Source organism: Hoplias malabaricus, chromosome 4 (assembly GCF_029633855.1).
Source record: "Hoplias malabaricus isolate fHopMal1 chromosome 4, fHopMal1.hap1, whole genome shotgun sequence".
NCBI lineage: Eukaryota > Metazoa > Chordata > Actinopteri > Characiformes > Erythrinidae > Hoplias > Hoplias malabaricus.
This window is the reverse complement of record NC_089803.1, coordinates 46,144,054-46,158,188: the sequence shown is the minus strand read 5'-3', so window position 1 is coordinate 46,158,188 and position 14,135 is coordinate 46,144,054. Positions and strand designations below refer to the sequence as shown.

General features: G+C 36.9%; 1 protein-coding gene across 1 annotated transcript in view; it reads right to left on the bottom strand.

Annotated features, from left to right (window-relative positions):
- ube2h (ubiquitin-conjugating enzyme E2H (UBC8 homolog, yeast)) overlaps positions 1-13,921 on the bottom strand; it is a 145,355-nt gene extending 131,434 nt beyond the window's left edge. The window contains exon 1 of the mRNA XM_066667476.1: positions 13,598-13,921. Coding sequence (XP_066523573.1) covers positions 13,598-13,650 — 53 coding nt within the window. The 5' untranslated portion in view covers positions 13,651-13,921. The remainder of the gene's footprint in view (positions 1-13,597) is intronic.
- Between the last annotated feature and the right edge of the window lie 214 nt (positions 13,922-14,135).

The following is a 14,135-nucleotide window of genomic DNA, read 5'->3' as shown; positions in this document are numbered from 1 at the left end:
TATGCATTGCCATGACTTGGCCCTTGATTGGTGTGTCGTAAGATACACAGGGATCATATTTTATTTGTTTTTAAATTTTTTGTAACTTTTTGCCAGTACTCTTTAAACATACATGAGGATTAACAATGAACAGTTTGACAGAAAGACTCAAATTCGGTCTCGTTTTGAAGGGAAAGCCTAAGGTAAGCGCTGGTATGCTTTGTGTGTGGGTTCTGGGCTCTTCAGGCTTTCGTGGCACAGCGTTTTTGTCTGGTCATTGGACTCAAACACTAAATATTTCTCTGCTTATTAGCGTGTAGGCTTATTATGGTGACCTTGTGTGGTCTGGGAGATCTGTGTAGCCTTCTGTGCCTCCGGTACTACAGGAAACAAGAACGGTATCGTTTTCAGAATTCTGGTTTCGACTTGGTACCGAAGCATCGGTTCTTGTGACATCAATAGTAGAGACCACACTGACATTTTCTCAAATATGACTTGAAAGGTATGTTTTACCTGTGTCTTCTAGGCAATGCGAGTTTCATATTTAGTTTGGGAACTTGGGGTTGTGTAGTGTATTATGGTTCTGTAGCAGAAAATCACTGCAGGGGCTCAGAAATTCTTCTCAAAACAGCTTTGTGAATACAGCTCATCACTGCATCCACAAACGCAAGTTAAAACCCATCAATACAAAGAAGGAATCATATTGAAACAGGATCCAGACACACTGCCTTCTTCTATCGGTCTGGGGTCATTTAAGATGGACTGAGGTGGAAGTGGAAAAGTGTCCTGAAGTCCAGCAAATCAAATACTGAAATTCTTTTTTTGAAATAATGAATGCTGCACCCTCCAGGCTAAAAATGAGAGGGTCCATCTGGCTTGTTCAAAAGTAAGCATCCATGATGGTATGGGAGTGAATTAGTGCACATGACATAGGTGACCTGCACATCTGTGAAGGCACCATTAATGCTGAATGATTATTTACAAGCTTTGGAGCAAAATATTGCCATCCAGAATGTGTCTTTTTCTGGGAATATCTTGCTCATCACAGTCAAGGATCCACATTCTGCAAGGTTTACAACAGCATGGCTACATAGTTAAAAAAAAATTAAAAAAAACCTTCATGTTCTAAACTCTTCAATATGTGACACATCTGGACATCATCTGAACATTATGAATTAAAAAACATTATAATTGATTTCCCAAGCTGTTGAGCAGCTGGAATCCTATTATAAACAAGAATGGGCTAATATTTCACTTTTAAAACTACAGCACTTGATCTCCCATGTTCCCAAACATTTACAGAGTGTTGTTAAAAGAAGAGGTGATGTAACACAATGGTAAACATGCTCCATGTCCCAATGTTTTTTGAAATGTGCTGCTGGCATCAACTTTAAAATGGGCAAATATTTAAATATTAAAAATTATATATTTAGGACTCTATGAATATACTGGTAAACTATTTAAGAACTCAAACAATTTTCCCTTATTTCGACACAGAGACAAGCAGGCAACAGCAGCCTGTCCTCCAACAGGAAGGAGCTTCCACTGGGTGTGCCAATATACAAAGCACCATAGCAGTTCATGCTGCCAACAGCCTGTCAAACCAATTACAATGCTCTAAACATGAGGGATTGTGTGTCGTTTTAAAGACCATGTTGGCAAGTAAGAAATTAAGTATATTTCATGTGTATAGCACATTTAATAAAAACATTAACCTTCAGGTCACCACTTGCTAAACAAATGTCAAATGTCAGTGCAAAAGCACTGGCTAAGTGTAAATAGAGGCAGTTAAACTGCAGCCCTTCAGATCTGCAAAGAATATTTTAGTTAAGACACTGTACGTTACTGTAGCTAGAAATTTCTGTCAAAATATTTATGTGCATCTATATACATGCTTTATGTGCATGCTTGCAAGAATTTGCATGTCATCATCAAAATATTGAGGAAATGTAAATAGAAGCCCTACAATCCCTCATATGTAAATGTCACAAGCAGCCTAAAATCTCTCCTTCAGGTCAGGGGAGAAGGAAAAGTTTAAGAAGGTGGCCAAGGAGTAGTATATGACTAAACTGGAGCAGAACTGGGCAGACGGGAATGGGAGAATTAATTAAACCAGTTTTTTTCTGAGGTTTAATAACGACTCTCCTCCTGCCCCATTGTCTATTCCATCTCTAGTGATCTTGCCTCTTAACACCTCAGGAAGACAACAGCCACCACCATTCACAGCCCATACCTCCTTCATATCAAGCATTGACACCATCTGACTTAAACATTCCCCCACCTGCCCCCCAATCAGGACCAGCCCAACAGCAAAAGCTCCAGCATTCACTGCTGACCAGGTGGACAACGTTGTCAAGGCGTCCGGCCTAACTGGACGAGTGGAGCTGATGAAGAACAGGGTGATATGAGATGATTTGGTTTTTTTTAAGACAGAACTCTAACAGCAGAGTTCTGAACACACTGAAGGGAGTGGATGGCCTTAAAAGGAAGGCTAATGAAGGAGAATTACAGTAATCTAAATAGGAGGAGTACACCTCAAGTACCTAAATTGCGAACAACTGGAGAAGCTTTTATAGCCACACCATCAACACTGTCAAATGTAGTATCAGAACTGTTTGATAGCGTGGACTTGGGGTCAATGAGCAAGACCCCAAAAAAAGATTTTTTTCTGTGTTTCAAAAGCATGAAAGCACTGAACCTCATTCTACATGTTACAACAGTTTGGCTGCCTTCCTGTGCATAATAAGAAATACTTCCTTACAAAATATGAACTGCTGAAAAGATGTTCAACAGGACAAAAGACTATCGTAAGTGGTATTACAATCAAAGGTAAAATAAACAAGTGGAAACACTTTCCCATTAAGCAACTTTACTAGATGCCTGAAATGTGTTGCAGGTATCACATTTAGTATGACCATACTCATTTATTTTTCAGTAACTGCGTTATCTTATTCAGAGTCAATGTGGGTTAAGTGCCTACACAGAATCATTGCGGTTAAGGCTAGAACTCATTTAAATAGAAGTACAACACTATTATTTTGTGTTACTATACTCAGTTCTTACTTTGTGTTTACTGTTTGTCTTATTTATATTTATTTTTTTCTAATTCTTGATTTTCTTATTTAAAATGTGATTTGTTCTCCTTTATGTTTTATTTTACTTGACGTTGTCGATTTGTTTACATGATTTCTTAGTTACAATATTTAAAAATTTAGGGCTGCAACAACTAATCGATTAAATCGAGTGTTAAAATAGTTTGCAATTAATTTAATAATCGATTAGTTGGGTCTAAGTTATTATACACATAGGTACAGTTGCTACACATGACGAACTCTGGAAGAAGGGTTTGAAAAATAGCGGAGGTGGTCACAGCAGAGGATAATGTTAGCACAAGCAGAGAGAAAAATGTACGACCCAAGTCATCAAAAGTATGGGAGCACTTTACATTAACGCCTTCAAGGAACAGCGTTAGCTGCAAAATGTGCACAGCTGATCTCGCATGGCACAGCAGCACATCACTGCATGAGCATCTGAAAAGGAAGCCTGTTGGAGCTATGTGAGAAAGAGATTAAGTATAGTAAGTTAATTCTACTTTTTCTCTCACTCAATGTTACTAGAGCCTGCTAGAGTAGTTAAACAACATTTGTTTTTCTTAGTACATTGATATTACACTCGCGTTTAGCGAACAAGCCTTAGCATCCCCCCCGAGTTTTCTCTTCCACCTTAAATGTGTCAGCTCGACCAGAAGTTCCAAAACAGGCCGTAGTTTAATCAAGCTAACCTTAGCGACGTTAGATTTTCTCTCACTAAAAGTCACTAGAGCCTGCTAGAGTAGTTAAACAAGATGTCTCATTTTTAGTAAATTTATATTACTCTTGTATTTAGAGAGTTTTCCGTTCCACCTTAAATGTGGCGGCAGTTATATTCAGAGTTAAAAAATAAATCCAAACATTTTTTTTAAATAATATATTTAAAGACTTTTTCAAGGTCTTTTCTGACTGGCATTGCGTGTTAGTGTTTGAGTATCACAGCCAAGTGTATATTACATTACATACACTAATTTTATATTTATCAATATTTAACACAATGTAACGGTTGGGTTAATTCTTCATTTAAACGCTAATTTTTAGTAATGGTAGGTTGTGTGTTCCTTACAACATTAGTTCTCTAAAATCTTAAATATCTTAACGATATCTAATCATGTGTGTTAGATGAATTTCCCTTTTATTCTCAGCATATGGCAGCATCACCCAATATCCATTTATGTAATTTCAATTTGCCTACATTGTTGTCTGCATTTTAGATCAGTAGTTATTAACTTACAAAAGGTGTATATTCATATCTACAACTTTCTCTCACCTCAGATAAAAACAGCCCAGCATTGCTGACTATGTTTTGAAGAAGATCTGCACACCACAGCAAGCAGCTGTTCTCACTGATGGTATCCTGAATATGCTAGTAACAGACAGGAAACCAAATTTGGCTTGTCTTCCTTTTTATCCGATTAATAATCGATTAATCAAAAAAAAAAAAAAAAAAAGACGTATTAATCGATTATCAAAATAATAATTAGTTGCAGCCCTATTAAAATTAATAAAAAAAAAATTCAGTCCCTTTGTTTTAAGATTGTAATGCTCAGCTCTGTTGTAAATGAGGGTTTCCCTCAATGTATTTCTGAGTGAAAATGAAGGCTGATTGATTGTTGCCTTGTACTTAATGACAAAGTTGAATCTATCCATCTAGAACACACATTAGATGGGGTGCCAGTCCATCACGGTCCCACACACATAAAATTTCTTACACACTCACACTTGTTGAAATTTGCATAGCTAATTTCATCTGTACACAAAACCTACTTTCAATCTTCCAGTGTCTTTTCTCTAGGGTCCATCATAGTCTCTTTTTATTGGCCAGTCTAAGGAATGGCTTTTTCTTGGCATTTCTGCCATGAATTACAGGATCCCGAAGTCACCTCTTCACAGCTGACACTGGTGTTTGATAGTTTCCATTTAGTGCAGCTGTCAGTTGACAACCAGTGAGGCGTCTTTGTCTCAAACTGCACACATTAAGGTATTTATCTTCTTGCACATTTGTCCATCAGGGCCCCCCACTCCTTTTTCCTTAGTTAACAGCATGGTAAGATATTTTCTTTTTCTTTTCTTTGCAATATCTCTCATTGAGTAGCCTTTCTTTCTTAACACAACAATAGACTGACAGGTGTTGTACTGTTTTTCCTTTATTTGAATTGTACCATTTCTCCTGGCATTTGGACTGGTTTAGATATCACAAATTCAAAAGACCTTAAAGAGACTTTACCACATCTGAAAATCTCAGTCTGTTAGATAAACATGGTAAACTTTACGACAGTGCACCAGGAATTCAGACGATGTTTATGGCCTAGGTTGTTTATGGCTTGTTTACGACAGTGATGTGTTACGACACTTCCTCCTGTTTTCAGATCCTGTTTAGTTCCATGTGTAAAGTTGTAAAATGGGGTATAAAGATGACAGACCATTAGATCAGTCTGAGATTCATCATATGCCAGATCGGTCTGAGATTCGGCCTGTGACAAGGTTCAACCAGAGTGCTCAATAAACAGCATTATATCCAGACTGGTCTCCTCTCTCCACTTTGAAACCACCAGAGGACAAGTTTACAACACAGGTCTCTAAAGAAAGTTGTTTCTTTCTGGCCATTTTGAGCATGTAAGCAAGGCAACAACTGCTGATGCTTCAGATACTAAATTAAGCTAGAATGTTATACTCCCTTTTATGTTCCCTTATTAGTATACTGTTTTTCAGCTGTGCAACAAAATAGGAAAAGGAGTTTCCTAACAATCCATTAGCCTACTAACATTCTTAACTTGAACTGGCAGCCATACCAGGAGAGAAGCAGAGGACTGAGGATTGCTGAGTCCTAATAGTCCTAGACCTATTTTTGTATAGAGACCTATTTTGCATATAGTCCTAACCCATTATCTAATAAATTTATATTAATTGTGCAAATGGACAAAATCGTATGAAAAGAGAGAAACTTGCAAGTGTTCTAAAACTTTTGAATGGTAGTGTACCTTGCAAACCTGAAGATAAGTCAAATACAAGGCACAATAAGGTCATTCGTGCACATTTAAGAGAGCCACAGGAAGGGGGCACTGTGGGAGTTCTCTGACTAGCAAGGGACATAATGTGCTACAACATTCCAAGACACATAAGCTGGACACCAGTCCCTCCTCAGACAACATGGAACAAAAGGATTGAAGTGTGCAATTGTAGGGGGTACTCTGGATATTCTGACCTAATACAAAGGGACATGGTGTCGATACCCTTTAAGAGACTCTTGTGTGCACATGACAATCTAATATATGGCCAAATATGGACACATATTTTGAAATATATGTCTGGTTATTTACATATGTGACTTAAATATTTGCACAAATCAAATATTATACATATATGCAATGTATGTGGGTCTTTCAGTTTTTAATATAATTGCCCAGTTTAAAAGAATAATCTTAGAAACCATTAGGGATTTCTAGTGGGTTTTAATAAATTCCTGTCTGTCTGCAATAACAAGCTATTGGTACGTGTTTTTTCTTATGCTTCCTATTGGGTAAACCATTTTAAATCTATTGGTTTCTGGTAGCTTATTAGAGTAATCAGATGTCACTTCCTTTATTTGGACAGTCCAAAGTGATCAAGTGTGGTTTCATTTTCTACAACCTGAAACAGATAAAGCTCTCTGCAGTATCTGTAACGCAAAATGCAAAGCTGGCCATGGCAACACTTCTAACCTGACTATGTGTTGGTTAGTTGAGCAAGTATTCTTGTATTTAGCCTTTGGGTTGCATGTGGAAGTTTATCATGTTTCTGAAAAGCCTCAGTGAGATTTGGCTGCCTGGTGGTGTCTCTGTGGGTTAGCAGGTTCTTGATTAAACTGGATGCACTTGGCTATCCAATTGGGGAATATATTTGTATACAGGAGTGTACTTGGCTATCATTCTTCTAATACATTGAAATTTTAAAGGACTAAATTATAGAGCTCTATTAGGGTCAAAAGTTTTGTTCATTGGGAAAAAAATATCTGAAACAAACTTCAAATCTTGAGATTGAACTTTGAAAAATACAACAATGTATTCAAAATTAAAATAAGTGTAGGATGATTTTTTTTTTCATTTTAAATAGAATTTGAATTCAATTATTTTGTTTTGGAATAAATTATTTATTTTCAATTTTCACTTTCCTATATATTTTGATATTTGTAGTCTTATATTTTTCAAATGCAGATTTTATATTTTCAGATTGAAATCTTAATTTTTGTTAGTTTCATATCTTTTTTCAGTCACAGATTATATTTTCACTTTCAGACCCTTTTTTTCAGTTTCAGACTTCTGACCCTTTTCTCGCGTGGGAGGCGGAACATCAGTGGAAAGGGGCATGGTCTAATGACTGACAGAATAGCAATGAAGGTGGAGGAGCTTCCTCAGTGTTGACTATGAGAACACTCACGTTATATGCAATATTTAGTGTAAAACATTGACTTTAGTGACAAAGGACTTTATAGTGAGCTCTTGAATAATTGAATCAAAATTCTATTTAAATTGAAAAAAAAAATCATCCTACACTTTTTAAAATTTTGAATACATTGTTGTATTTTTCAAAGTTCAATCTCAAGATTTGAAGTTTCAGTTTCAGAATTTTTTTTTCAAATGAACAAAACTTTTGGCCCTAAAATAGATCCATACTAAATCAGACAGAATTTGGAACTTGAGGGTGCAGGTCCTGCACAAACTTTAATGGTAGGTCCCGCTCACTAACATGTTGCTAGGAGGTTGCTAAAGTGTTGCTATGGTATAGATATTGGTTGCAAACAGTTGCTAGGCCTTTGGAAAGTTGTTGCTAGGTGGGTGCTAAGGTTTTCTTATGGTGAAAATGTTGGATGCTAACATGTTCCTAGACGGTTGTTAAAAGGTTGCTCAGTGTTGCCATGGTATCATGTGTTTGGTAAAGTGTTGCTATGGTATAGAAATTGGTTGCTAACACGTTGTTAATATGTTGTGTATCACAGTGTATATGCCCTTGTAGTTATAGCAACATTATATAGGTAAAAATAGCATTTCAAATCAAATTACCCTTTCAATTACACTTCAACCCATTTTCACATGATTTATAAATATTATAAGTAACAAATGCTTTAAATAGAATGTCCTTTTCTCATTTCTATTAAAATTTACAAATAAAACAATGATTTTGAAAAACAAAAAATAATGCATATGTAAAGAAAGTCCCTAATGACTTGTAGTTGCAGTTGACTCACTGCTTTACATAACCAGCAATCTGACTGGTTCTTATTGCTGGAGGGCAGGACTTTAACCGTTAACAGCAAGCTGAATGGCTCTTTATGCTAAAGGACAGGAATCCATGTTTAGTGTTATGAGAATTTCAACCCATAATCGTTCTGTAGTCTGTATCGCACTGTAGTCCTGAAAGTGTCCCAAAAGAGCTTTTATCATGTCCCTTGGGTGTCTGGAGCATTGCCCTGTGTGTCACTCATTGGATTCACATCGATCATCTTAATGCACAGATCTGACTGGCCGAGTAGCCTTATGTTTAATATGCAGAAACGCATGCGATTAGTCTAGTTATTTCCTGGAGCGCTAAACCTGAACCGTAATGGCCAGAAGAGTCACACCACATCAAACAAACACTCCATTTAAAATTAATCAGCTCTTAATAGTTTATCAGTAAAAGGTCAAGTCTGGATAGGACAGGTTCTGGGTCCGGATTTGGAGCAAAAGCCCTATTCATGACCCCTGGTGTAGGCAAACCTTGAACAGAATGTACTTAAGAGCAACAGAGAACCGGAGCCATGCTCATTCTGTATGGGGTCATTATAGTAATACAAAGCACACACACAGGCTAACATTTCTTTTTCCTGGGGATTTCAAATACACAAATCTCAAGTCAGTTTTCCTTAAATTCCACCAACATGTGAACTTTGCAATGAGAGGTGCAAACACACTAGACCTTGTTTACACAAACATTCCTGGTGCATATACAGGGCGGAGGCCCTCAGATACTCAGATCACATCTATTATACGTTTTGTAGTGTGTGTTTGTAATCGTTTTTCATCAAGTTTCAGTAAATAATTTAGACGCTGAATGACTGTGTTTTATATAAGAAGGGCTCCTGCCCTTTGGTGGTTTAGTGTATCTGTCTGTCAGTCAACCTGCTGTGCGTGTTTACACCACTGTGTCTGTGTGCATGTACTGAGAATCGCTGACATTTTAACTTAGTTTTCAGAATGAAGAAATTTAATCCCAGACACTATTCTCTGCAGAAACTATGAAAAACGTAAACACAGCAGACGTAGTAGTGCATTTACATGCATCAGTGCATATGCACAAGCACAAAAAAAGACACCAAGTTATCGGTTGTAACATTGGCTAAAGTTCAAATATTGGACTGATTTATAACCAACAAAGTACATATAGGCAAATAATATATCAGCCACCGATATATCATGCATCACTAATATTTAGGTAAGCAACACCACCAGTCTGGAGGAGTACATGTCAGTGACCAGCTACATCAGGAAATACATAGATGATATCACTGTCTTCAAATCCATTAACACGTGCTCCAACCAAAAGCTGTGGATGACAGGTGAGAGGTGTGCACTCTCCCAAGACTCCACCTTCAGCTGAATTGAAGAAAACTCATAACTATCAGAAAGCTGCAGAACAAGACAACATTCCTTGAAGAGTGCTCAGAGAATGCATCCACCTGCTAACAGATGTCTTCACTGACATTTGAAAAATAAGGATAACTTGTGTGAGACCTCAATCAATCCAGATAGGGAAAAATATTTCCAGCACCATGACAACACAGTTTGAACCACATTATCAAGTTTGCAGATGACATGACTGTGGTGGGTCTCAACAGCAAGTACCGGTCAGTGAACAGAAGCAACAACCCGTTTTTCCTATGTGGACAAAACTAAAGCGATGGTTATTAACTTCAAAAGAACAGGTCATGATGACTGAACATCAACAGCTCCAATGTCAGGAATACCAAATTCCTTGGTGTTCACCTAGCAGAGAATCTCACCTGGTCCCACAATACCAAAGACATCACCAAGAACACCCAGCAGCATCTCTACCTTCTGTGAAGACTGAAGAGAGCACAATGTTCATCTTCAATCCTGACCACCTCCTACACTGAGAGCATCTTAAGCAGCTGCATCATTGCCTGGCCTCTGAACTACACTGCCTCCAGTCCCTGCAAAGGATAGTGAGGGCAATTAAGAAAATCATGTCTCCCTTTCCTCTGTATCACAACGCATGCTGCATCCACAAATCATTGTGTATTACCAGACACACCCCTCAAACATATTCTTCTCATTCCTACCAGATAAAAAAAAAAGTACTGAAGAAGTGCACGCACACAAACACACATACCTCATTCCTGTTGGACAGTAGATTTTCCTTTTACTGATCTCCTGCTGCTGCTAATTAATGTACTGTGTTTATACTAATGTACAATGTAAATCCCTTCCCATATTACATCATAAAAATGAATGAGGGAAAACTGAAAAGAAAAAAGAAATTGTAGCAGATAGATCAGTGTGCGCTTCCAAAAGCTGTATACAATGTGTAATTCAAAATATTTCTTACAGTTATTATAGGTTTAAGACTAGAAAATGCTGTCCCCTAGGCAGTCTCTAAGTAAAAGTTTTATATGCGCGAGTCTGTGTGTGCTGTGTAAATGTGAGTGAGAGTCTGTTTGTACTCTGTGCAAGACTGTATGTGCTGTGTACGTGTGTATGTACTGTGTGTGAGTGCTAGTGTGAGAGATGTAACACAATCATTTCCTATGGGAAACCATATCATATTTGGACAAATGCTGTATGAAAACCATACACAGAATCACTGACAGAAACTAAAGATGGCCTCTGCAATTCTGCAAAATTTGGCGTTTGTGTGCACAGCATAAATATTTCCGCATTCTGCATAGCTGTGACTAGTTCATTGTTAAGGAGCTGATTTGGTATAGATATTGGTTAACCCTCTTGAATCGGCACTCACACTGGCAGGATAAATTAGAACTTGCGATAAAACACTTACGCAACTTAGCGAGTTTTTTTTTTTTTTACTAGAAACAATATACATACTCCCAGAAACCTTAAAGGGTCTATTTTTCAAATATATGGTGGTTGAAAAGAAATGTATTTTACCTGGTTGTTATAGAAAGTTAAGTAACAAGAGGCATGTCTCTCTCTGAGACTCAGAACACGACCCTTGATAGCCCACCCTTGATGGCTGTGTTATCACACTGAACGCAGAGCTGCCTGAAGAGGAACAGCTTCATTTTGTGATGAGTAAATTAAATATATCTGACTCGTTTGGTGCTTTTCAGCTGCTTTACTTCCTGTCCTCTCATTTGATTAACTCATATCGCAACTTTATTGTTTATTTGTTTGATTATCCCCCTTCTTACATACACAGTAGCCAAGAATTAGCTCCTACTTTACCCCAAAGGAGCTTTGTGTGTGAAGGCAAATGTGCCTAACATTTGTAACAAAATATCTCTCATACAAAATTCGTAATGTTCCGGAGAATCCTGCAGTGCCTAAAATGTACTGCTAAACAGAAGCCACCCCATGCCTAAAGCTTGCAAAACCTATTCAGCTGTGAGAACACACCCGATGTAGAAAATCCTCACCTGTACATTACAATTGAAAGGGTAACTAAATTTCCTTACTTAATTTTCAGCTATAGTGTCTCATTTGTACTTAAAACTAAAATAAAATAAATGTGATATTATAATGCCAATATAATTCTACATCTGAATAAAATATTCTTACCCTTGCATATTTTGGAGTTATTAAATATTAACATTTATTAAATGTCCTTTGCAAACACATTCAAAACATATCAGTCTCAAAATGAAAATGCATGGAATACATTTTAAATGGCAATGTGATTGAGGAATTATATTAACATTGCTACCGATTTGTTCTCTTTTTGTCCCTTATTAACATTCCATGTACATATCAAATATAATTGTACTGCAACATGTTTAAGTAATAAAGTTGCATGAAATCACAACTTCCAGTCTTATTAATAATTATTATTATTATATTTTGGTTTTGTCACAAAGGAGACTGATACCACGTTAATGCTAAAAACACAGCTTTTGTTTTTTTAACTAATAATTACTTTTTTTAAATGTGTAATTTTTACAAATATTCCATTATTTGTGTGGTCTGGACAGCCCCAATTACCAGTCACAAGCAATATTTGCTACAATGTAGATATTCACTTCATTTGGTTTATCAGGCTGAACCATTCACTGTGTAAAATGCTCTGCCATTCAAGTAGGAAGTACTGAAACTTGTTCAACTTATTCTACACCCACCCCCTTGTAGTATCCTGGTGGTAACAGATCCAATTAGTTTTCTATATTTTTATTTAGTATTTCAAAAATATTAGGCTTGTACTTACTATATATATTTACTAAATTATTGATAAGATTAGAGCTAATTTTTCAAGACAGTTATTACAGTTACAAGCAGAGGGTTCTTCATCAATTGAAAACCAAATAAACACTGTCACGTCACCTTTGACAAGTCAATATACCTTTTAATAACTGCACCACATACGTTACTGTTAATGTAAACTTAAAATGTGAAATTTTTAGCACAAGCTTCCAAAACAAATCCTAGGCGTAGTACAAGAAAGTAGTATCTAAGGTTAACTTCTCGCCAAGAGCTGATAGCAAAGAAAAACGACGTAAACACCAACGTTTTTCAAATGCACATTTCTCCCTTTTAATTAAAATGAAAAACAGTTGTGTCGATATCTTAACTAATTTTATCACTATCATGCGATAACGTTTTCCTTATGTCGTATAATTACAAGCTAGCTAGTGTGTTCTAGTGTCTATCTGTTCGGTCAACAACTAGAAAAAAAAACAAACCAGGCCCCGTACCAAGTTAGCTATCCAGTAAGCATGCTAGCTTAATATAATCTCGTTAATAAGATATAACCCAAGATATAACACAAGAACATATCACATTGGACATAAATTATTCATTGATTTTGAAACTGTTACTACTGAATGACTATATATTTATGTTGATTAATGACTACAACATGGTGCATACAATAAGCAGATTAGCGAATTACTGCAGTTAGATGACAATACCCAAATAATCAAAATCAATCCAAAACAGACTTTGTGCTAGGTTATTGAAAGACCCAATAGTTATGTAGAAAACTGTAGCTATGTCTTCTACACTGCCCTGATGTTACTATCGTAGCCAACTAGCAACACTGCTAACAACAACTCTAGCAACACACGCCGAAATGTATGTAGCTATCGCTAGCTAGCTAATACAATTTCGCTACATGGATACTTATTGACACCAACATCACTTGAACATAAACTTTCCTCCAGTTTGATGTTAAACGTTTCCGTTATGGTAGAAAAACATCCATTACTGTAAAAAATATCAATAAAGGGGCACATCAAAAGTTCCAAGATCATAGCTGTTAACGCTAAAAAGGTTGCGCTACATACATATCGGATATCTTTCTGTTTATATTGCAAAGGATACAGTTTCACCACATCGGTATCCATTCGTCTTTTACCCGGACTTGGAGACGACATTTTATATTTCTACGTGGAATGACAGCGTCTTGTCTCGTGGAATATCGAACGCTTCCCTCCTAACGAAACTCTTTATAAATACGCATAAATAAACATGTTATTTATTGCAAAATATTCGACCTCCGCTTTCTTTCCGCAGCGAATTTCTTCAGCTTCGCCGCTCTCAGTGCTTGCTCTCTGCTTTGTCGTCTAGTATCCTATAACGTCCTATCACTCCGTGAATGTCGTCATATTTAAGAGACGACAGAAGGTCTCGCGCAGTTCCGACGTAAGACAGCTGCATTCCCCTCAGAAGGGTCTCTAGTATGGCATGCGTTTGAGGCCAAAATCGTCTATATTCTAACGCCTGTACACGTAAAAATATTACGTGTCCAGACGTAAAATATGTGCATGTTGATGTTTTAAGACATATTTCTTTTATGTGTACAGACCAAGAAAACGAGCATATATCGGTCCACTGGCATAAAAATGATTGCACACCACTG